A 25,011-nucleotide genomic window follows, 5' to 3' on the forward strand; every position below is an offset into this window, starting at 1 on the left:
TATTTACAGCGATATGCTGCCACCTAGTGGTAAATGAGGGATCGTCGAAAGCGATCACGTGGCGGTGAGGGAGGCAAAAGCATTAAGGTTTCCCGCGGGCGGGCTTTTGATATTCCTAAATCGGTGTCTGAGGCACGCTTGGAAGCTTCTCCAGCCAACCAACGAGAAGCATATATTAAAAAAGCAACGCCCCCTTGAGGTTGAAAGGTGCAGTTCCCCATCAGGTCCGTCCAGTACGCATAAAAGAAAGCGGGCCGGCCGTTGGCGAGTATTGTGCTGGGGAACTCGTGGAGTAAGTGTGAGCATGTCTGGCCGTGGCAAAGGAGGTAAGGGGCTCGGGAAAGGTGGCGCAAAGAGGCACAGGAAGGTGCTTCGGGATAACATCCAGGGTATCACCAAGCCTGCTATCCGCCGTTTGGCTCGCCGAGGAGGTGTAAAGCGTATCTCTGGGCTCATCTATGAGGAGACCCGTGGTGTGCTCAAAGTGTTTTTGGAGAATGTGATTCGTGACGCAGTCACTTATACTGAGCATGCCAAGAGGAAAACCGTTACCGCTATGGACGTGGTGTATGCCTTGAAACGCCAAGGCCGTACTCTGTACGGTTTCGGAGGTTAAGCTTGTTGACTCGTGACCTTAAAACACCCAACGGCTCTTTTCAGAGCCACCCACACACTCTCTTAGGCTATGATCATGTTTTCCCCGTGTCTGCCCGCGTTTTTCTATGCATGCCTTGAAATAACCAGCTTAACATTGTCTGGGTCTGGCTATAGATTGAGCTACTGGCAGGATCGGAGTGCTGAGAGTTGGGCCCGTTTGCAGAACATGTGCTGGGATCAGCAGCTGGTGTCCTCCAAAGGCTGGTCCACGGCTGGCTTGAAGGGGGGCCGGCCCAGGGTTAGTAAGTTCCGTCTGTGGTGTAGTTCTCTTATTCTGTATGTCTCAGTATGTGTGTGATTTTTATTATGCCTTTTTCGTCCCCTCATGTCTTATCCTGTCCGTGTGCCACATGTCCGCACTACCGAGTCATGTCTTAGTGGGTTAAGACTCGGCGCTGTCCTTTTCAGGGCGGTAGAGCGCTGTATTGCTATACTTCCGTATACTACAGCGCCACCGGGGTTTCTGAAGAGCTGTGTCCTCTGCTAGGATCACGGATTGTCCTTTTCAGGACAATAGCCCCACTGTGTAGCTCAGCTTCGGCTAGCCGCAGTGGTAAAGCAGCCCCTTCTCTCTGCAAAGCTAGTTCTGTCTGGCGGTGAAGGGGTCCCTTTGGTCCCAGCAGAAGAAACCAGCGATTAGCTGGAATACCCAGTCGGGGTACAGGTCGTTCCCATCACAGGAGCCCCTTCACCTTGGGCTTCTCTTCCCAGGCAGTCTGGTCGATGGGCACGATACCCCAGCTAACCTGGAGCGCTAACAGTCCGACAAAAGGGCTAGATCATTCACATAGCTCTGAGACAGACCATGTGGGTGGCTCTCAAAAGAGCCTTTGTTTAAAGAGAGAGAACAAAGAGAACTTTACTTGGCGCTGGTGTACTTGGTAACAGCCTTGGTGCCCTCTGACACAGCGTGCTTGGCCAGTTCTCCAGGAAGGAGAAGGCGTACAGCAGTCTGAATCTCCCGAGAAGTGATAGTGGAGCGCTTGTTGTAATGGGCTAGGCGTGAAGCTTCCCCGGCAATGCGCTCAAAGATATCACTGACAAACGAGTTCATGATGCCCATGGCCTTGGAGGAAATGCCAGTGTCTGGATGCACCTGCTTCAGTACCTTATAGACATAAATCGCGTAGCTTTCCTTTCTGCTCTTCCTGCGCTTCTTCCCGTCTTTTTTCTGAGTCTTCGTAACAGCTTTCTTAGAGCCTTTCTTCGGCGCAGGCGCAGATTTCGCTGGATCAGGCATCGCGTCTGCTTTCTTTTCAACACGCAACGCAGGAGAAGGTGATGAACACTGAAGCGTTGCTGCGCTAGGCCCTTCCCTTTATAGGAACCGCATGCAAATAAGGCCGTTCTGCTGTCTCGCGTCCGATTCGATGAGGTTGTCACGTGTGCAGATGCGGCCGCCCATGAACCGCAGTGCCTACACCGATTGGTGTCTCAGACTATGTCCACCCGATTGGATGTTTTGAAAAGGAACCAATCAGTGACGAATAGCGTCACGGGGGGAAGCTACAAATAGCTGGGTAAGTGTGCGGTGTTTCATTTTAACTTGCTTCTTAGTCGGTTAACAGGTTGGTGGTTTGTCGAGAGCTATCATGTCTGGCAGAGGAAAACAAGGTGGAAAAGTTCGTGCTAAGGCGAAGACACGTTCTTCCCGAGCTGGTCTGCAGTTTCCTGTCGGCCGTGTGCATAGGCTTCTTCGCAAGGGTAATTATGCCGAGAGAGTAGGAGCAGGCGCACCCGTGTATCTGGCAGCGGTGTTGGAGTATCTGACTGCTGAGATATTGGAGTTGGCTGGTAATGCTGCACGCGACAACAAAAAGACCCGTATCATTCCACGCCACCTGCAACTCGCCGTTCGTAACGACGAGGAGCTCAATAAGCTGCTCGGAGGGGTCACCATTGCTCAGGGAGGTGTTCTACCCAACATCCAGGCGGTGCTCTTGCCCAAGAAGACAGAGAGCCACAAGCCTGCCAAGAGCAAGTGAGTGCGGTAATCGGTAACCTCAGGGCAACTAGCCAACACCATCAAAGGCTCTTTTCAGAGCCACTCATAATCTCTGGAACAAGCTATATCTGTCTTGCTATAAACTTGCTGCAAACTTCCCTAAAGGCAACTGCTTTCCGCTACAGTTTCTCAGCCCGATGTTTAGTTGCTGAGCTTCACGGTGGCTAAACACCATTCATACAAACTACATTATACACCATACCCCGTTTCAGGGCTAAAATTCGAGGCAAAGCTGCCAGCACTTACACGGATAAATATGGTTCTCAAGAAAGGTGGGTGGGCAAGCGCTACCACACGGTGGCAGCATTGCATAGGAAATTGTGGTTTACCGCAAATTAATGTGGCAGACGCCGGGGAGTCCCTCAGCTGTGTGATGAACGTGTAGCTGGCAATGGTCTGGGGAGCGTATTAATGAATTTGATAATCATTCTGAGAGAGAGCCGTGAGTAGCTCCACTGTAGACATCTCCCTTGCCTCTGAAAGCTTCATTGCTAAGAAGGGATTAACCCTTCCTATACCCCAAAGTAGTGATGCAAAGTTCGGATCAGTAAAGTGAATCGGATCATTTCGAGTCGGTCATTGAAATGATCCGATTCATGATCCGAATCTTCGGATCACTCAGTGTGACTCATAGAAGTTACTGTTTCCCCAGTCCCTCCCTGCAGTCAAACTAACGATTGGCCCCGCCCCTTTCATTAGCGTCAATGAACCCTCCTGCCTGCCTGCCTACTCTAGCAATGTCACTGAAGGCAGAGAATCGTTCAGAGATTCGAACCATTCAGAGAATATCACTGACACCACACTTTTATAAATAAATACATTAATAATCTTCGCTGCCCCCAGGATTTAGATTCCTCTTAGATTACCCACTTTAAGATTGCTTTTAGATTGCTTTACCTCTAACTGCACCTTTAGTTAACTTTATAAAATTAACCCTCAGTCCTCAGCATTAAACACCCCATTAACCATTACTGCCCCTAAATTAACCCTAAAGACCCCATTAACCATAACTGCCCTGGCGCGGCTATCGGACCCACGCTCTCGCGGTCCATCCCGGGGGAAGCTTCAACCTACTGCCGCTTGGCTCCCCTTCCCGTCCTACCTCATCCATGTATCACCTGCTCTACCCATGGACTTCGGCTCTTGTAGCCCAGACACCCTCGCAGAGACTGGGGATCCCTTGTCACTGGAGAGATGGCAATCAGGCGGTGCGGCTATCGTACAAACGCTGGCTGTCCCGGGGAAACTTCGATTTGCTGCCGCCTGTTGTCCCTACGGATATTGCGGGGCTCGGTTGCCTAAGCGTGGCGCCGGACCGTCTGGGTAGGGAGGGAAGATGTGTGCCTGATTTATGACCTTTTTATCACCTAACCTGTACAAAAGCCTGTGTGTTTCCCCAATAAAGTCTGTTACTCTCCTGGAACGTTAGTTTCGTCTAATGCTTCAGGGACCCGCTGGATCATTTTCAGGACATTTACGGCACTGTACTCAGCTACGCCTCGGCGGGCTGCGGTGCCGTGAAGCTAGGGTCACTGGACCAGCTCGTGAGCCCTGCTCCGCTAGTGTCGGTGTGACGGACCGACCAGGGACCTCAGGTTCTCCCTCTCCGCCAAGAGCGACTTCTCCCTTCAGGACAATAATTCCCCGCAATCTGTAGGCAATATCCCCAAGCAAAGTAAAGGGATATCACTATCCAGTACCCAAATAACCAGGCAAGACTAGTCTTTAGGTACAACAAAAGGAATAACTGTTTATTATGGGACAGGTGTCGCCTTTTATAGGTAGGGACACCACGAGGGGAGGAGGAGCAATACAACAGGACACCGGCACCACTAAGTCTGGGAGATAAAGAGCACACATTATCTTTATTAGATTATCTCTCAGACCTTAGTGTGCCGTGTGCAAACTTTTACAAAATAAGGTAATAATATACATTTTTATTAATAACACATTAAAGAGTTTCATGTCACTGGATAACATTAACTGAGGGGTAGGGTGACTCTAGGAACCATCACATTACTCCCCCCTTTGTTTCCAGTGACAGACCCGGCTAGACCACAACGGGGTCGGCTTAGGGCTGTTTCTTTGGTTAGGTGGCGAACTCCAATTGCCGAGACAACGCGCAAGCATAGTCCTGGAGGCAGGCCCGGACTGGCCATCGGGCACACCGGGCAAATGCCCGGTGGGCCGGGCCACGGCAGGGCCGCATTGACTTAGGGGCTGATGGAGCTGCAGCTCCAGGCCCCTACCCTACCTACGGCCGCATTAACGCGGTGCATAAGGGGCACCTGCCCCTTAAGCCCGCCGCAAGTGCGACCGGGTCCGCCACTCTAAGGGGCCGGGAAGTCCCCACCAAGGCCGGCCTTACGGGTCTGCGGCCGCACAGGGTTTAAATTAAAACATCGGGGTTTTTTTATTAACTTTATTTAACATCCTCCATGTTAAATAAAGTTTTTTAACTTTATTTAACATGGAGGATGTTAAATAAAGTTGAAAAAAAAACCCTGATGTTTTAATTTAAACCCTGTGCGGCCGCAGACCCCTAAGGCCGGCCCTGGTGGGGGCTTCCCGGCCTCTTAGAGCAGGGCGCCACACTCCAGGGGGGGCGGTCCGCACCGGGTGCCGCTCATCAGGGGGTGCCAACTTGCGGCACCCGGCACTCCTCCAGAGACGGACAGTAATGTCCACCGCTGGAGGAGCAGGCTCGCAAGGGAGCGGTATCGGAGGTCTTTAACAGACCTCCGGTCCCCCTGAGCGATTTTAAGCCGGGTTCAACCGATCGGCAGCTGCAGCCTGCAGGACTGGTTAGGGAAATCCGTGATCTCCCCAACCAGTCCTGCAGGCTGCAGCTTCATTAAGGTCACACTCACCAGCGTGCTGTCTGTAACTGAGCGCCGGGGCGACGGGATATGACGTTTATATCCAGCCCCGGCGCTCAGCATAAACAGCTGTGCGCAGCCGCACTGCACAGACTGTGAGCGGCCGGCAAAATGGAAAGTTGGAAGAGAATTCAGAAAGGAGGAAGAGAAAGGTAAGAGATGTGGAAAACGAAGGTAGGTGGGTGGGTATGATGTGGAAAACGAAGGTAGGGGTTGATGTGGAGGGGGGTCTGATGTGGAGAACAAAGGTTGTGGAGGGGGGTTCTGATGTGGAGAACAAAGGTTTGGGGGGGTCTGATGTGGAGAACGAAGGTGGGGGGTCTGATGGTAGATTTGTGTGTGCATATACATATGGTGAGGCATGTGTATGGGTACTTGGGCAGGCATATGTGTTTGTGTATGGAGCAGCTGTGTATATGTGCATGTATGTGTACGTCTGTATGGGCAGTGTATATGTGTATGTCTGTATGGGCAGTGTATATGTGTGTGTATAGGCAGTGTATATGTGTACGTCTGTATGGGCAGTGTATATGTGTACGTGTGTATGGGCAGTGTATATGTGTATGTGTGTATGGGCAGTGTATATGTGTATGTGTGTATGGGCAGTGTATATGTGTGTGTATGGGCAGTGTATATGTGTGTGTATAGGCAGTGTATATGTGTACGTCTGTATGGGCAGTGTATACGTGTACGTCTGTATGGGCAGTGTATATGTGTGTATATAAGGAGTGTATTTGTCTTATAGTGTATACGTCTGTGTAAGTATGCGCAAGGGCAGTGTATATTTATGGGGAGGCGTGTGTGTGTGTGTGTGTGTGTGTGAGCAGTTTATGTATGTTTGGGCAGGCGTGTATAAGGGTAGTGCATATGTGTGAGTACTGGCAAGTGTGTATCTGCAGGCAATTGCAGCGTATACGTGTGTTTTTGTGGGCAGGCACGCGTAAGAGCAGTGCATATGTGTGTATGAGCAGGCATGTCGTACTTAAAGGGAAGATTATGATTCCCTGTAACACATGTTTAACCCATTGTGTGTGTGTACGTAAGTGTGTGCATGCGTGTGCATGTTATTCAAGTGTTTAAGTGTGTGGATATGTTCTTGTGTGTATGACGTGTTAGGAGTCTTAGATGGTTCCTTCAATACATCATAGTAGTCTCTGTGGCCGTGTCCAGTGGGGTCCATCTGTGGTTGTAAGATTTGTCTTTTTTTGTGAGTTTCTGTGGGAATTTTCTCCCATTCACCCAGTAGAACGTTTTATGAGCTGAAGGTGATAAACCAAGACATTTTGGACAACACTATGCTTCTAACTTTGTGGGAACAGTTTTGGGGACGGTCCTTTTCTATTCTATCATGACTGCGCCCCAGTGTACAAAACAAGGTCCATAAAGGCATGGTTGCAAAAATTCCCCACAGAAACTCTCCAAAATCTTGTGGAAATCGTTCCCAGAAGAGTGGAAGCCGTTATAGCTGCAAAGAGGGACCAACTACATATTAATGTCTATGTATTTATAATGCAATGTCATAAAAATCCCTGTTGGTGAAATGGTCAGGTATACCCTACCAGTAAAAATGCTATCCCCCCCAGATTTTTAGGGGTTCCTACGCCCATGTGTGGATTGGTGTGTATGTGTGGATTGGTGTATGTGTGTGGATTGGTATATATGTGTGGATTGGTATATATGTGTGGATTGGTGTATGTGTGGATTGGTGTATGTGTGGATTGGTATACGTGTGGATTGGTATATGTGTGGATTGGTGTATATGTGTGGATTGGTGTATATGTGTGGATTGGTGTATATGTGTGGATTGGTGTATATGTGAGGATTGGTGTATATGTGTGGATTGGTGTATATGTGTGGATTGGTGTATATGTGTGGATTGGTGTATATGTGTGGATTAGTATATGTGTGGATTGGTATATATGTGAGGATTGGTGTATATGTGTGGATTGGTGTATATGTGTGGATTGGTGTATGTGTGTGGATTGGTGTATGTGTGTGGATTGGTGTATGTGTGAGGATTGGTGTATATGTGTGGATTGGTGTATATGTGTGGATTGGTGTATGTGTGTGGATTGGTGTATGTGTGTGGATTGGTATATATGTGTGGATTGGTGTATGTGTGTGGATTGGTATGTGTGTGGATTGGTATACGTGTGGATTGGTATATACGTGTGGATTGGTATACGTGTGGATTGGTATACGTGTGGATTGGTATACGTGTGGATTGGTAAGTGCGTGAGAGTGATGGGTGTTATGCTGTACCATTTCCAATGTCTTTTTCATGATCTAATTATGCTCTAAAAGTACATCATAACTCCCATCACTCTATACTGTTCCATACAGAGGCAGAGGCCTTGCACCCCCACCACAGGACTCCTGAAAGGTAAGTGAACTTCAAAGAGGGAGAGGGTAGATAGTTAGGAGGGGGTAGTTGCGGCGGGCTTAAGGGGCTCTGCGTTAATGCGGCCATATAGGACCAGTCAGTCCAGTCCTGACTGGACCTATTTTAAGGTGGGGGCCTGGAGCTGCAGCTCCATCAGCCCCTAAGTCAATCCTGCCCTGCCACAGGCGCGGTCGCAGTTGCTGCTTGCTCCGGCAACAAGGTAAGTAGGGTGAGGGAGGGGGGTGCAGTGAAAAGGGGCAGAGGGGGGTTAGATAGTGAGAAAGGGGGAGAGGGGATAGATAGAGGCGGTACATATTGAGAAGTGGGAAGGGGGTTACATAGTAAAAAGGGGGAACATAGTGAGAAGGGGCAGATAAGATGAAGAGAGGGGGTAGTGTGAATGCGTATGAGATTGCATTAATGAATGTGTTAATGATTTGTGTGAATGATTAAATGCAAAGATGGTACGGGTGGGCTTTAACAATAAATAAATAAATAAATATGGGCTGCTCAGGCTTAAATGCCCGGGCCTATTTTTTGTCCCAGTCCGGGCCTGCCTGGAGGCCATTGAGGAGTCGATCTACCATCCTCTGGAACGTCGCCGGAGCGTTCTTCATCCCAAAAGGCATAATCCTAAATTGGTATAGTCCGAATGGGGTGAAGAAGGCCGACTTCGGAATTGCCTCCGCCGCCAGAGGTGTCACAAACCTGGGTTGAAAAATGCAGTTTAATATCATTGTTGTGATAGTTATGTATATCTATCTGTGTGTCTGTCTTCTGTGCCTTTGTTCTCCCTCCCGTGCTGCCCCTGTCCATGTCCCACATTCCCTGCCCCCATACGTTAACCCCTCGTATCCCGGACGCCATCAGCCCTCACCTACCGCACTATTTACCTTGCTATTAACCTACCGGGGTGGGGTACGGAGCAAGACCAATTCGTGGGGAAAGCCTCCCCTGGATGCCTGGTCGCCGGGACTTCCGGAGGAGTGGAAAACGGCCGGCGCGGCTGCCGAACGCGTGCCGGCTATCTCGCGGTCGGTCCCGGGGAAACTGTTGTTTCGCTCGGGACCCCGTTGACCGATCACGTCGCTTTTTGGACCAGATCTTCCTGGTCCCCGACCGCCCCCTCGGCACCCCTAAGATCGCCGCTGCGCCATCATGATCACCCCGAGAACGATGAACAAATGTATACGGACATTGCGGGGCTCGGTAGCCTAAGCACGGCGCCGGACTGTCTGGGCAGGGCGGGAAGATGTGTCCTGATTTATGACCTTTTTATCACCTAACCTGTATATAAGCCTGTGTGTTTCCCAATAAAGTGTGTCACTTCCCTGGACATTAGTCTTGTCTAATGCTTCAGGGGCTTGCTGGATCACTCACTGTCCTTCTCAGGACAGTTACAGCACCGGATCCGGCTACGCTTCGGCGAGCTACGGTGCTCCTTCACCCAAGAATCCAAGCCGCATTCCTACTCCCTTCCCTGCTAGTATAGGCTACAGCTGGAAGTGGTTAACCCTTGTGGTTCCGGGAGGAAGCAACTAAGAATTGAAGGGTGTACCCAGCCGGGGTACCCGAGGCCCGTCACAAGAGGAATCTGCCAGTACCCCTTGCATAGGTCGAGGGTGGATAGGAACTTACCACGAGAGATGCGGTGTAACAAATCATCTACTCGGGACATGGGGTACGTGTCAGTCACAGTCCGGTCATTGAGCCTGCGGTAGTCTCTCTTAGGCACTAGGACTACCGGAAAAGCCAAGGGGCTCTCGGACGGCTCAATCACTCCCAGATCGAGCATCTCCCTAAACTCCCTTAACATGCCTTCTCGGACAGACTCAGGAACTCGGTACGCCGCTTGGCGTAACGGGGTCTGCCCTGGAGTCTCCACGCGGTGGTGCATCCCGGGAGGGCAGAGAGTAAGCCGACTCTCTGGTCTAACAGCTGGCGAACTTGGGCCTTCTGGGATTTCCCTAACTGCGCCGCTAACTGTATCGCGCCAAGTTCCCTCGTCCCTGACACTACCTGGGCAATTCTAGCAGCGTAATCCCTCAGGGTCATCTATCGCCGGGGCACAAATAACTGCTACTTCCTCGGGACGCTCCTGGTAGGCTTTCAACATGTTCACACGGAAGGTTCGCTGGATCCTTCCGTCTGCACATTTAGCTACCATGTAGGTGGTGTTGCACAGTTGCTTCACCACCCGATACGGTCCCTGCCACACCGCCTGCAGCTTATCCTGACGGGATGGTTTAAGCGCTAGGACCTTTTGCCCTACTTCAAAGGAGCGGCTCCGGGGCGGTCCGCTCGTACCACCGTTTCTGCCAACCTTGCGCCACTTGAAGGTTTTCCCGGACCATGTCCGTGTGGTCCTTCAATCTATACCAGAAGGCCAACACGTACTCTACTATGGTCGGCCCTTTGGTCCCTGCCAGTGCTCTCTAAGCAAATCTAGGGGGTAACGGGTGGCATAGTCCACGACAGTGAGGATATATTTCCCTTGTTACTCCCGGTAGCATAGGAGATAGCGCCGCCTATCCGAATAGGGTAGGAAAGATTTAAACCCCCAGAACCCTTTACCCACAGTTCTTTCCTGCCCTATCCGGGTAGGTACATCCCCCGTTTGTTGTTTTCAGAGCTTGTGGGAGAGCTCTCCTGTCCAGCGCTGCAGTCCCGCTTTGGGTAGTGGGCAAGGGTTTTTTGCCCGTTTTAACCCTCTCCGGTCCGGTCCTCGGTAGGAACCTGTTTACCGGAGCAGGGAAAGGCTCCTTCACGCAGGGTCCTCTGAAGGACTCTAGCCTACTTACCTTTAGCAGCCCTTGGGCGGGCTAGCTGTAAGCAGAACATCGGGACTCTGCTTCAGTCTGCCGACGATTTCAGCCAGGAAGCGTCTGATCTTTGCGGTGGCGTGCTTCCGGTTTCATCTCAGTCTGCCAGGAGGCATCTGAGATCAGGAAGGGGGCAGATCTGTAAGCAGCTCTCAGGTCCGAGAAGGCTTTTTGGCGGTTTTCTGGACCTTTTTCCCTCGGTTTGGTAAGGTTTTTTATTAGCTTGTACTGCTTTTAGTTTGCAGTTTTCTTCTGATGAAGAGTCCTGGCTTCCTGAGATTTTCTGTTCTGGTGTTTTCTGCCTCTTAAACCAAGTAGGTTATGAGTCTATGGGAATTTGTCTGCGTTTGTTTTTTCTTTTTGTTTAACCGTCTCCTATCCTTTATTATTAGGATGTCGCTAGATAAGCCAGACTTCCCTGAAGAGTCACCAGCTCCTAGGAAGGCTGCATCCAAGACAAAACATTTTGCCTGTAAAAACCGCAAGGCTACAATGTCTGACGCCTCTAGGAAATTTTGCTCATCCTGCCTCAAAGCCAGAGAGGAGTCCATTTCAGAATTCAAGGAATGGATGAAGGCTGAGCTTCAGTCCACTTTTCAGCAGATTAAAACCTCTGTTATGGATTCTTTACCTCAGCCTAGATCTGTGGGCCCCGACCCTCGGCCTGGGTTCCGGCCCTCTGGTCAGTAACCTTACCTTACCTGTAAAAGGGTGTCCAGACTCTTTCCTTTTCTAGACGATTTCTCTGAGCTCTGTTCAACTCCCAAAGTTGATGCTCCAGTGGCCAGAGCCACCGGAAGATCTGCTATACCTTTAGAAGATTCCTCTCATTTTTCGGATCCCATGGATAGGAAGGCAGAAGGGGCAGCTAAGAGATCTTTTGAAGCCTCAGCAGCTATCTTTAAGCCGGGCATTGCAGCAGCCTCAGTAGCTAGGGCTATGCGCTTATGGCTTCAACAAATTGAAGATGATATCCTAAGCGGTGCAGGAGAAGAGGATATCCTCCGTGGCATCTCAGATGTGAAGAGCGCTGCTGATTTTTTTATGTGACTCAGCTATGGAATCCGTACGCATGGCTGCTAGGGCCTCTGCATTGTCGGTTGTGTCTAGAAGGGCTCTATGGCTCAAAGCCTGGTCAGCAGACTCCGCTTCCAAGCAACATTTGTGCGGGATTCCTTTTTCTGGCAAAGATCTGTTTGGGAAAGAGCTGGAAACTTTATTGGAAAAGGCTACTGGGGATAAGTACTTCTTGCCTAAACGTAAACCCTTACCTCGTTTTCGTCCAAATTGTTCGTTCAGGTCCTCCAGAGGTCAAGATTCCGACCCCAGGCTCGGTTTCGTGGTAGGGGCAGACCCTTCACATCTAAACATGAAGATGGAGCCGCTAAGAGACCTTGACGCCAGGAGTTGTGCGGTAGGGGGCAGGCTGAGAATTTTTTTTCCACCTTTGGGCTCTTGTTTGTCCAGACCTTTGGACCCTGGGGATCATTTCCAGAGGGTACGGTCTGGAGCTTGTCAGCACTCCCCCAGAGCGTTTTATGATGTCTACACCTCCCGCGGATCCTTCCAGGAGAAAGGCGCTTTTGGATCTGGTGCAGGATTTTGTCAAGAAACAAGTACTTATCCCAGTGCCTGCTGCCCAAAGAGGAAGAGGTGTTTATTCCCACATCTTCGTGGTTCCCAAACCATCAGGAGACTTCAGGCTTATCATAGACCTCAAGTTTCTAAATCAATTAGTGAGTTCCAGGAAGTTCAGGATGGAATCTATCAAATCCACCGTGGATCTTCTTTTCCTGGCTACTTTCGATCTTCAAGACGCCTATCTTCATGTTCCCAACAAGCAAGATTCTCAGAGGTTCCTTCGGGTGGCCATTCCGTCTACATCAGGGATTCGTCATTTCCAGTTCCAGACCCTTCCTTTCGGTCTCGCTTCAGCACCGAGAATTTTTACGAAACTACTATCAGGGATCGTGGCTTTCCTCAGGAAATAATCAAGGTAGTCCCATACCTAGACGACTGGCTTCTATCAGCTGAGTCTCAACAGATTCACAGGACTGTTTCCATGCTTCAGGATTTGGGATGGATTGTCAATTTTCGAAAATCCCACCTGCTTCCCAACAGAATAATTCCCTTCCTGGGGTTTATCCTGGACACTACGTGTCAAAAGATTTTTCTGCCGGAGAACAAAATTCAGAACATTATCAGCCTTACCAGCTTGATTCTTTCCAGATGTCTTTCCAGTCTACGGCTTCTCATGTGACTTCTTGGACTGATGGTTTCTACAAGGCCTGCCGTGGCATAGGCGCTTCTGCATATCCGTCCTCTACAATGTCTCATCCTGAAGTCATGGAATCGATCCTGTGACGGCCCCGGGTTAATCGGTGCCGTCTGTGATAGTTCTTGTTTGTGATACCTGCATTTCCCAGTATATGTTGTAATTATGGTGTGTGCTTTTGTTCCCCTTGTTTGTTACCCTGTCCAGGTGCCACATGCCCTGCCCCCTCCCTCCTTACACAGACTACAGTAGAGACCCCCTACTGGGCTGAGTGCTAATACTCAGTCATATGCAAAGGAGGGCAGGATGTAATTCCCTTGTGTCTATTGGACGCAATTCCCTTGTGCCTATTGGACGCAATTCCCTTGTGTGTCTATTGGACGTAACTCAATCCTTTGTACTGTTTAAATACCCCTGTGTTCCCAAATAAAGAGAGTTCCTGTTTTCACCTCAACATGAGTGTTGCCTGATGCTTGGGGTGGGCTGATATGATCCTGTATTGTCCTTTTCAGGACAATAACCACGCTGTGTAGCTAAGCTTCGGCTAGCCACAGTGCCAAGGTAGCTCCGGTGCAGCGAAGCCCCCCCTTCTATCTACAACGCTGGTTCTGCCTGGCGCTGAAGGGGCTAATTGTTGGTGTCCCGGCAGGAGGAAGCAACGTTAGGCGGGAGTACCCAGTCGGGGTACAGGTCGGTCCCGTCACATTGGTGGCAGCGGTGGGATGCTTCCTCAGAACCGGGAGATCCAAACCACCACCGGGACTACACTCCAGTGAATGGAGCATCGTTACGAGGGCTTGAAGAGGCAGACGCTGAAAGACTTATTGGAAGCCCGTGGGCAGACGGCCAGCAACAAGTCAAAGGCTACCTTGATCGCGGAGCTAATGGAGGGAGACCGGAACAGCCTCGCCTCATCGGAGGGCACTGAAACTTCAGAGCTCCAGCGAGAAATCCGGTGGCGTATCAGCCTCCTGGGATCAGAACCGCCACAGGCGCTCATCGCCCAGATAGTCAGCGAGGCCACCCAGCTTCGCATCACAGAGCTCCAGAGAGATAAAGAACGGGCGCCCACGACAGATCGGAGTGGCCCCTCGAACAAAGCTAAACTACCCTACGACGCCATTCCCCGATTTCAAGATGGCGTAGATGAGATAGATAGATACCTTCAGATCTTTGAGCGACAATGCGATTTGCAGGGCGTGGAAGCGGCAGACTGGGTGAGTCGGCTGTCGGGACGAGCCTTGGAGGCTTATGAGGCCACCCCAGATGCGGACAGTACCAATTACTATCGGGTAAAGGAACGCTTACTAGCTCGATATGGTATCACCCCCGAGGCCCACAGGCTGAAATTTCGGAGCCTCCGACGCGCAGATGGGCAGCCCTTCACCGAGTGGGTGCATCGCATGACGGGGGCAGCCGAAGGGTGGATCCACGGGTGCCAAGCCTCCTCCGTCACAGATGTCCTCCAGCTGATCATACTGGAGCAATTCTATGACTTGACCCCCCCTGCAGTAAGAGACTGGGTACGTGACCGACGACCCCACACAGTAGACCAGGCCGCAGTTCTAGCTGACCAGTATATTGACTCCCGGAGGTCTACCCCACTGGAGCACCGATCAGGGGCCCGCTATGTACCACCCCCACTTCGGCCACCTCAGGCTCACCGCACCGCACCTCGACCCCCGGCACAACAGCGGCCCACTACCTTCCGGGACAGTCGACCTTCGGGTGTCCGGTGCTTCGGATGCAATCGAGTCGGGCACATGCATAGGGAATGCCCCGCTAACCACGCTGCTAGACCGGGAGGGCGCCCACCAGCTGGGCCCATCCGGGCAGCTGCTAATTGCCTGGAGGCTCCATCATCCTCCCCACACCACGACTGGGTCGAAGAGGATTTCGGGGTACTATACGAGGCCGACCCGGTGCAGGCCGCCGCCTCGGACAATCGACATCATCACCGACAAGTCGTATGGCTTAACGGTCGCCCTGCTCAAGGATTACGGGACAGTGGGGCTACCATTACCTTGGTACAGCCACAGATGGTCGCCGCGACCGTGCAGACCAGCCACTCGGTCGCTGTACGGGTGGCGGGAGGAAAGGTGCTCCGAATCCCAACCGCCCGGGTGCATTTGGATTGGGGAGCTGGCGCTCGCGAAGTAGTAGTAGGTGTCATGAAGAACCTACCCGCGGAAGTTCTACTGGGCAACGATCTGGGTCACCTAACTACCGCGTTTCACCCGGATGACACAGCCGAGCAGTGTGGAGCCATCACTCGCCAGCAGGCACGGAAGGCGGACCACGCCCTCGAGGACGAGACCCGGGTGAGTACTGCTAACCCTGACATCCCTCCCGACTATTCCCCGACGGCCCCTACTTTGCCCTGGGCCTCCCCCGCTGACTTTGCCCAGGAGACCTTACATGACCCGACCTTACAGGGCTATAGGGACCGGGCAGGGGCGGGTGGGGACAAGGAAGACAGAATTGAATGGAGCCAGGGGCTATTATACCGACTTACGGATGGGCAGGGAGAGACCCATGTGCCCAAACGCCAGCTGGTCGTGCCGCAAAAGTATCGGCAAGAGATCATGCGTATTGGACACGACATTCCCCTGGCAGGCCATTTGGGGAGGCGACGGACCCATCACCGAGTCACCCGGTCCTTTTTCTGGCCAGGGCTGTCCAAGGATATCCAGCAGTACTGTAGCACCTGCGACACCTGCCAGCGAATAGGGAAGGGGCGTGGCCAGACGAAAGCCACATTACGCCCGCTACCCATCATAGATGAACCCTTCAGCCGGATAGCGGTGGATATAGTAGGGCCCCTACCCCGGCCTAGCCCTTCGGGGAAAAGGTACATACTGACCGTGGTAGATTATGCTACCCGGTATCCCGAGGCCGTCCCCCTGTCCAATATACATGCGGAGACTGTAGCCGATGCCCTACTTCGGGTCTTTGCCAGGGTAGGCTTTCCACAGGAGATAGTTTCCGACCAGGGGACCCAATTTACCGCGGAGATTACCCAGCAGCTGTGGAGGTTGTGCGGGATTAAGCCTGTGTATAGCGCCCCTTACCACCCCCAGACGAACGGGTTATGCGAGAGGTTCAATGGAACACTGAAGCAACTGCTTCGGACGTTCGCTACCTCTCACCGGGACTGGGAAAAGTACCTACCACACCTCCTGTTCGCGTACCGGGAGGTGCCCCAAGAGTCCACCGGGTATTCTCCTTTCGAGTTGGTGTACGGGAGGCAGGTACGGGGCCCCTTAGAGTTGATCCGGAGCCATTGGGACGGGGGAGTAACCACCGAGGGGACCCCGGTTATACAGTATGTCTTAAAGTTCCGGGAGCGGCTGAAGGCACTCGCCGGAATGGTTCGGGAGAACCTTCAAGCCGCGCAGGGGCGGCAAAAACGGTGGTACGATCGCACCGCCCGAGACCGCACTCTGCAAGTTGGGCAAAAAGTTCTTGTCCTCAAGCCGGCTAAGTCCGATAAATTACAAGCTGCCTGGCAGGGTCCCTACCAGGTAGTGAAACAACTGTGTGACACTACCTACCTGGTAACCAAATGCTCCGATCGGAGGATTCAACGAGCCTTCCATGTAAACATGCTTAAGGCTTACCAGGAACGGCCCGACGAGGTGGCCGCTATCTGTGCCCCTGCCGCAGAGGATTCAGAGGATCTTCCGCTACCAGAGTTACCCCAACGGGGCGCAGGGCAAGCGGGCATAGAGGCTATCCGAATTGCGGATCAATTAGGGGCGACCCAGCGGGAACAGGCCCGGCATGTACTGTCTAAGCGCCATCAAATGTTCTCCACTGCCCCTGGGTACACTACTGTAGCAGTGCACCAGGTGGAGACCCCGGGGCAGCCTCCCATGCGGCAAGCAGCTTACCGGGTACCCGAGACTGTACGGGAAGGTATGCGGTCCGAAATACGAGAAATGTTAGATCTAGGAGTTATTGAGCCCTCCAGCAGCCCTTGGGCTTCCCCGGTAGTGCTAGTGCCGAAGCGGGACGGCACGACCCGCTTCTGTGTGGACTACCGTAAGTTAAACGACCGGACTACAACCGACGCTTACCCCATGCCCCGAGTAGACGAACTCTTGGACCGCATTGCTAGGGGAAATTTTCTCACTACCCTAGACCTGTGTAAGGGTTACTGGCAGATCCCCCTGGCCCCAGAAGCCATTCCGAAGTCGGCCTTCATCACCCCTTTCGGTTTATACCAGTTTAAGGTTATGCCGTTTGGGATGAAGAACGCCCCAGCGACTTTCCAACGGATGATTGACCGGCTGCTCGATGGCCTCCAGGACTTTGCGTGTGCATACCTGGACGACATCGCGATATATAGCGACAACTGGGACGAACACCTCGTTCACCTGGGAGTTGTATTAGATCGCATCAGGTCTGCGGGTCTCACCTTGAAACCAGACAAGTGTACGATAGGGGTTTCCGAGGTATCTTATCTAGGCCACCGGGTGGGCAGCGGGCGACAACGACCTGAACCTGCGAAGATAGAGGCAGTGGCTAACTGGCCCACCCCTACAACCAAGACACAGGTCTTAGCCTTTTTGGGTACAGCGGGTTACTACCGACGGTTCGTCCCCAACTACAGCGCCATTGCCAAACCCCTGACGGACCTAACCAAAAAAAAGTTACCCCGACAGGTCCTGTGGTCTCCAGAGTGCGAAGCCGCCTTCCAGCAGTTAAAGAGTGCCTTGACCTCCGCCCCAGTACTAGCCGCGCCTGACCCGTCCAAGCGTTTTTCTGTCCACACAGATGCCTCCACATTCGGGCTGGGAGCAGTTCTAAGCCAAGTAGGAACTGACGGCAGTGAGCACCCCGTAGCCTACATCAGCCGAAAGCTGCTACCCAGGGAAGTCGGGTACGCCGCCGTTGAAAAAGAGTGCCTAGCGCTGGTGTGGGCTCTAAAGAAACTCCAACCCTACCTGTACGGGCAATCTTTTACAGTGCTTACCGACCACAATCCCCTCATTTGGCTGAACCGTGTCTCCGGGGACAATGGACGCCTGCTGCGATGGAGCCTAGCCCTACAACCCTACAACTTCACGGTTCAGTATCGTCCAGGCAAACAAAACGGGAACGCTGATGGACTCTCACGGCAAACCGATCTCGTGCCCACCTAACTTCCCCGGACAGCCACACTCCAAAGACTGGGAGCAGAGACGACCTAATGCCCACCTATCTTTCCCGGACAGCCCCAAGCCAACCCGTTAAGGGTCTAGCCGGGTCTGCCGGACTATGGGTCGGGGGGGGAGATGTGACGGCCCCGGGTTAATCGGTGCCGTCTGTGATAGTTCTTGTTTGTGATACCTGCATTTCCCAGTATATGTTGTAATTATGGTGTGTGCTTTTGTTCCCCTTGTTTGCTACCCTGTCCAGGTGCCACATGCCCTGCCCCCTCCCTCCTTACACAGACTACAGTAGAGACCCCCTACTGGGCTGAGTGCTAATACTCAGTCATATGCAAAGGAGGGCAGGATGTAATTCCCTTGTGTCTATTGGACGCAATTCCCTTGTGCCTATTGGACGCAATTCCCTTGTGTGTCTATTGGACGTAACTCAATCCTTTGTACTGTTTAAATACCCCTGTGTTCCCAAATAAAGAGAGTTCCTGTTTTCACCTCAACATGAGTGTTGCCTGATGCTTGGGGTGGGCTGATATGATCCTGTATTGTCCTTTTCAGGACAATAACCACGCTGTGTAGCTAAGCTTCGGCTAGCCACAGTGCCAAGGTAGCTCCGGTGCAGCGAAGCCCCCCCTTCTATCTACAACGCTGGTTCTGCCTGGCGCTGAAGGGGCTAATTGTTGGTGTCCCGGCAGGAGGAAGCAACGTTAGGCGGGAGTACCCAGTCGGGGTACAGGTCGGTCCCGTCACAGATCCGTTCCGGCACTTTCAAGGAAGGTCTCTCTTCCTCCCAGCGTCCGTTCTTCCCTCAGATGGTGGCTTCAGGTGAAAAGGCTGGGTTCAGGTCTGGTCTGGACCGAGCCCTCTTGGACAGTCGTTTCCACGGACGCCAGTTTATCCGGTTCTGGAGCTACGATGGACAAAGAATTCCGTCAAGGTTTTTGGTCCAACCACGAGCGCCATCTTCAAATCAATATGCTGGAACTTCGGGTAGTTTGGAAAGCTCTCCTCTCATGGCAGTCCAGGCTACGAGGGAAAGCGGTAAGAATTCTGTCGGACAATCGCACGGTAGTGGCTTTCCTGAACAAACAAGGTGGCACGAGAAGTCTTCAGTTAGGAAGTCTTCGTCAGAAGATCGGGAAGTGGGCCAAATTTCATCTTTCTCACCTTTCGGTCGTCTTCATCCATGGAAAGGAGAACGTCACTGCAGATTTCCTAAGCAGAATTTCTGTTCTTCAAGGAGAGTGGAGCCTGAGCTATGCAACGTTTCATCAGATCACGAAGATCTGGGGAGTTCCAGAGATTGACCTCATGGCTATTACAGCCAACAAGAAACTCCCTCTGTTTTATTCTCTGTCAGCAGCAGGCCATCCCTTAGCTCTGGATGCCTTTTCTCAGGTTTGGGCCTTCGACCTGGGTGATATCTTGCCCCCTCTTCCTCTCATCGCCTGGGACATATGTCGGGTGATTCTGATAGCTCCCGACTGGCCCAAAAGGATTTGGTACCCGGAGTTGATTCGTCTGTCCATAGAGAGCCCTCTAAGGTTGGAGATCAAACCAGACCTGCTCCAGCAGGGGGCTGTCCTCCACCCAAATCCCGCCTGTTTCAGTCTTTCAGTTTGGCTCCTGAAAGGGAGACTTTAATTCAGGCAGGTCTGTGAAGAACCATGTCTCATCTTCACTGTTATTATTATTATATTTGTTTGTAACCTGTTTGAATGTAGCTGCAGCTCCAACCTTCAGAGACAATCCTGTAATCCGGCTGGGGCTCTTAATCAGCCAGCACAGCCCTGTCTGCCCAGGCGGCACCCGCACTACAGGGGGGATAACACAGGTGGGGGAAACCCATTGTATCTCTTAATCTCCTCACCCGATACATCCCCTGGAAACTGATGGGATTTGTGATGGGATGTGGCTGATGGGATTTGTGATGGGATGTGGCTGATGGGATTGGGGGTTGGGTTCGGTGCTCATTGAATTGAGATTGTATATAAATTCTGTGTGTAATAAAAGGAGAGTTCTGTTTTAACCTCAAAGCATGAAGTCCTGTCTCATGATTGAGGGAAGTGCTGGTCTGTGACTGCTTTCTTCGGACAGCCACAGCGTGTCCGCTGACTGGGAGAGGGAAGGAGCTGGCTGGCGGATGTGTCCAGTCTGGGGCACAGGACGATCCGTCACAAGGTCTCTCTAAAGATGCAGCTGATACCTTGATGAAGAGCCAGAAACAAGTTACCAACCTCGGTTACGACGCCGGCTGATCTCTGCTCTCCTAGCAGCCCCAGCAGCCGGTAATCTATAGGAGGCCTCTTCCCCGAACCACCCCTGGTCCGTGCACCCACCACCCGTGGGGTATCTCACGGTCCGTCACGGGGAAACTTTGAACTGCTGCCGCTCGGGGTCCCTTCGACCGATCGCCTAACCTTTTGGACAGGATATACTCAGGACCCCAAGCTATCGGCACCCGGGGATCGCCGCCGCTCCTTCAGGATCACCCCCGAAAACACCGGTTTAATGTGGTACGGCCATTGCGGGGCTCGGAGGCCCTGATAAGGGCAGCACCGAGGCTTAACTAAATAGCAAGACGAGACTCGTAGTGAGGCAAAATGGGGACTCTTTATTTGGGAAACACACGGGCTTATAAACAGGTTAGGTACACCTGCCAGACGTTGCTTCCCTCTGCCCATAGTCACCGGACATACAAGACTTGGATTAACAGGAAATACAGCCTCGTCAGCACTGTAGTATACGGAAGTGTAGTTGTCATGATTAACTCATATAATGTAGTGGATACATGGAAGGATAATCCAGCAGAGGTGGTTAATTCTTTTGTGTTAGCAATGTTCATCTAAATCAGTTTCTTTGTACATGCCCTTCATATCTGATCTGGCAAGAGGTGTCATCTTCCCAGGACCCCTGTGGTGATTCATGGCCTAACAGATAAGGATCCTTAGTTGTAGGAATTCCATTCCTATCTTAAGTGGAGGGGTTTTCCATCACCTTTACCCCACCATAATTTATTGGCACATCAAAGATGGGAACCAATTCTTGGAAAAGGTGTCATATAATTGGCCATGTGGTCAAAGGGATGTTTTCTTGAAACAGAATCTGATTTAGGGGCAATGCAGCGACCTCAAAGCAGAACTTCACGACATACTCTAATCGGAACAACATCATAAAAAAAACGTCTGGACTTAAGGAGTACCCACAGGCCGGCTTATTGAAGAAACTCGTGAGTGAGGGTTCTGTGTTTAAGGCCCATCGTTTTAAGAACTGTTTGCCATTTTGGTTTTCTTTTGTACTTCTTGTTTTTTTGTAATTGTGGCACTGTGTAATCTTTGTCTTTTTGTTATTAAAATATTCATAATCCAAGTCTGTCTTTGGGCTCTAGTCAGGGCCGGCCTTAGGGGTGTGCGACCTGTGTGGCCGGGACTTAAATTAAACCATTGTTTTTTTAGTTTGTTTGTTTTTTTTTTTAACTTTATTTAACATCCTCCATGTTAAATACACTTTTTAACTTTATTTAACATATTTAACAACAAAAAAAAACCCCAATGTTTTAATTTAAGTCCTGGGCAGGGGCGCCGAGCGACTCTTGTGAAGTTTTCAGCAACCGCTCGGTGCCCCTCACTCTCCGTGACTCCGTCCGGTGCCGGCGTTTCATGCTGAGCACCAAAATATGATGTCATATTCCAGCGCTCAGCTGTGAACATGCACCGCGGCAGATGGACGCCTCCCGCTCCCACCGCAGGACTCAACAAGGTAAGTAAGGATAATGAGAAGTAGTGAGATGGGGGGAGGGGAAGGCAGTGAGATGGGGCGGGGGGGAGGCCGTGAGAAGGGGCAGAGGTGGTAGATAGTGAGAAGGGGCAGAGGTGGTAGATAGTGATAAAGGGGGAGAGGGGATAGATAGTGAGAAAGGGGAGATTCGTGACAAGATTTTTTTTCCTTTCTTTTTGGGGGTTGGGGGGGGTCAGTGGAGTAGTCCGCACAGGGCGCCAGAACACCTAAGCCGGCTCTGGCTCTACTATAGATATCCACAAACCCTAAGAGAGGATAACACGTTACCGTATTGTTATTAAGTTCTAGAGGATATATACCGTATTGGCGTGAATATAGGCCGCACCCGAATATAGGTCGCACCCTAAAAATTAGGTGCTTTTTTAAAGGAAAAAATTCTGCCACCCCCGAGATATGCTGCCACTCTATCCCCCCCTTCCCGAGATTTGCTGCCACTCTACCCCCTCCGCCGTGGGAAGTACCAGAAAGGAAGATTGTTAAAGTACATCACGCAGATGTTCACCGGCTGCGGCGACGTGAGCATAAACAACCTCCGGCAGGGGAGGCTGTCTGAGCGCATCAGAGAGTAGGATGCAGGTCCCCTGCACCGCTGCGGGGGATCTGTATCATAAAGGGACGCATGTCCCGGGTGTCGGGCGCTAGACCCCGAATATAGGCCGCACCCCCACTTTAAAGACTTAAAGTGGGGGGGGGAGTGCGGCCTATATTCGGGCAAATACATGGTGGGTTGTTATATACATAGAGAGATAAATGTTCTAGTTCGGATTTCTCACAAATCCGGTATCAAAATCGTGAGTGGTGGCAGACTACCTGAGGGGATAAAGGCAGGATTTGGGGGTTCATTTGGTATAACTGATGCCTTGTTAAGTGGTGAAGATAGTAAATACAGAGGCCTGGTGCTATTAACCACTTCATGCCCAGGGCCGGCCTTTGGGGTGTGCGACTGCACAGGGCGCCACACTCCAGGGGGCGCCACACTCCAGGGGGCGCCGCTGCGGGGTCCGCCGCCGCCGCGGAGTCCTCCTCCGCCGCCGCGGGGTCCTCCTCCGCCGCCGCCGCGGGGTCCGCTGCCGCCCCCTCTGCACCTAAATGAAAACGTTGTTTTTTTTTGTTCTATGTTAAATTAAGTTTTTTCTTACTTTATTTAACATGGAGGATGTTAAATAAAGTAAAAAAAAACAACAACAAAAAAAACCAACAATGTTTTCATTTATGTCCCGGGCAGGGGCGCCAAGCAGTTGCTCGGGAAGTTCTCAGCAACGGCTCGACGCCCCTTACTCTCCGTCACGGTGCCGGCATCTCATGTTGAGCGCCGGACTATTCCGGCGCTCAACATGAAATGCCGGCAGGACTCCTCAAGGTAAGTTAGGATAAGGAGAAGTAGGGAGAGGGGGGGTAGCTTGAAGGAAGGGGCAGGGGGGTTAGTTTGAAGGGGCGGGGGGGTAGTTTGAATGGGCAAGGGGGGTAGTTTGAAGGGGCAGAGGGGGGTAGTTTATGAAGAGGCAGAGGGGGGTAGTTTGAAGGGGCAGAGGGGGGTAGTTTGAAGGGGCAGAGGGGGGGTAGTTTGAAGGGGCAGAGGGGGGGTAGTTTGAAGGGGCAGAGGGGGGTAGTTTGAAGGGGCAGAGGGGGGTAGTTTGAAGGGATGGGGGGGTAGTTTGAAGGGGCAGAGGGGGTAGTTTGAAGGGGCAGAGGGGGGTAGTTTGAAGGCACAGGGGGGGTAGTTTGAAGGGGCAGAGGGGGGGTAGTGAGGGGGGGCGCCAGAGGAGTAGTTTGCACAGGGCGCCGGAACACCTAAGGCCGGCTCTGTTCATGCCCACACCCTCCACACCGTCACAGCTTGGCAAGTAGTCCTGACCGTGACAAATGTGGTGTCAGTGGTGGGATAACTAAAAGATTTTCCATCTTTTTCTGTACCAGATTTCAGTGTTGCCCGATTTGCTAGTTAATCCAGGCACTAAAAAGAAATTGTTTCTCAATTTCCAAAGGCTGAACTCAGTGCATACTTAGTATATTTACACCTCAACAGTGTGATGGAGTGCTACCCACAGATTATGGACCCTGCCTTCCTGCCCTGGCGAGTGGGACTGTTGTCCTCGTCTGGGGGGTTAAAAGGCCACATTTGAGAGGTGTGCATTTTTCAAATTGGAAATGTGACGTGTGGTCACTGCCCCCCGTGTTATCTGGGACATTGTTGAACCCGGCCAATTCAATTTACCCATCGAATCATATGTTTAAAAAAAAAACACTAGACAACCCATGGACATTTAACATGCTAGCATTTTAACTCTTTCCACGCAAGAATTGTCTGACACCGGCCAAACCATTGTTTTCCCTGGAAATGTTGGCCAGTAATATATAGTGGAGGTGGGGACCCCATTGTATTATTAATCACTTTAATGGCCCTATTGCCCCTGGGAGTCCAAATTACCCAGATTAAGGGGGCGGTTCTGTAGCCGTTGTAATCCAATACCTGACTGTTTATGTTAATGTTTGCTTTGCTGGCTATATCTAGCCATGTGTGTAAAAAATAAAGTGTTCTTCATTTTTATATACCCTACACTGCTAGTGACTGGGGAATCTGGGAAGGGCGTGTTGTCCAAGGCTAAGGGAGCACAAGTCAGCGGAGGTAGTCGGTCGTACTAGCCAGCTCTGTGACATTACTGACATGGAACGACAAAATATTTTCACAGGAATGCAGGGGTAACTGGGGCCTGATCAGAGAATTAAAGAATAGTCTGGGCATCTGTCTGCCTTTACTAACTATGGCATAACTTTTACAGTAAATCAAAGAAATACCATTGGGAAGCGACAATGAATATATATATGACAAATATGCCACAATTATATAATACTGTAACAGAATACATTAACATACTCTGCAGTACTGTATATAGTATGTCAGTGTTATTTATTATCCATTATTTAGTTGTCGAACAATACTACTACTCTGAGCCATCACATATAAATGGAACTAACTTTATTTATATATATATATATATAATACATTGCTGGTATAAATACACATTATGAGGCCAGGAAGCG

General features: G+C 51.3%; 3 protein-coding genes across 3 annotated transcripts; 2 read left to right on the forward strand and 1 right to left on the reverse strand.

The window, feature by feature from the left end:
- The first annotated feature begins 278 nt into the window (after positions 1 to 278).
- LOC128469026 (histone H4) lies at positions 279 to 625 on the forward strand. Its single transcript, XM_053450825.1, has one exon. The coding sequence runs from the start codon at positions 305 to 307 to the stop codon at positions 614 to 616; it is 312 nt and encodes a 103-aa protein (XP_053306800.1). The 5' UTR covers positions 279 to 304; the 3' UTR covers positions 617 to 625.
- Positions 626 to 1,465: 840 nt separating this feature from the next.
- LOC128468985 (histone H2B 1.1-like) lies at positions 1,466 to 1,982 on the reverse strand. The gene has a single exon (XM_053450789.1). The coding sequence runs from the start codon at positions 1,895 to 1,897 to the stop codon at positions 1,517 to 1,519; it is 381 nt and encodes a 126-aa protein (XP_053306764.1). The 5' UTR covers positions 1,898 to 1,982; the 3' UTR covers positions 1,466 to 1,516.
- A 251-nt stretch (positions 1,983 to 2,233) lies between these two features.
- On the forward strand, positions 2,234 to 2,654 carry LOC128468937 (histone H2A type 2-B-like). Its single transcript, XM_053450748.1, has one exon. The coding sequence runs from the start codon at positions 2,250 to 2,252 to the stop codon at positions 2,640 to 2,642; it is 393 nt and encodes a 130-aa protein (XP_053306723.1). The 5' UTR covers positions 2,234 to 2,249; the 3' UTR covers positions 2,643 to 2,654.
- The last annotated feature ends 22,357 nt before the right edge of the window (positions 2,655 to 25,011 follow it).

The sequence above is a fragment of the Spea bombifrons genome, chromosome 11 (assembly GCF_027358695.1).
Source record: "Spea bombifrons isolate aSpeBom1 chromosome 11, aSpeBom1.2.pri, whole genome shotgun sequence".
Classification (NCBI taxonomy): Eukaryota; Metazoa; Chordata; class Amphibia; order Anura; family Pelobatidae; genus Spea; species Spea bombifrons.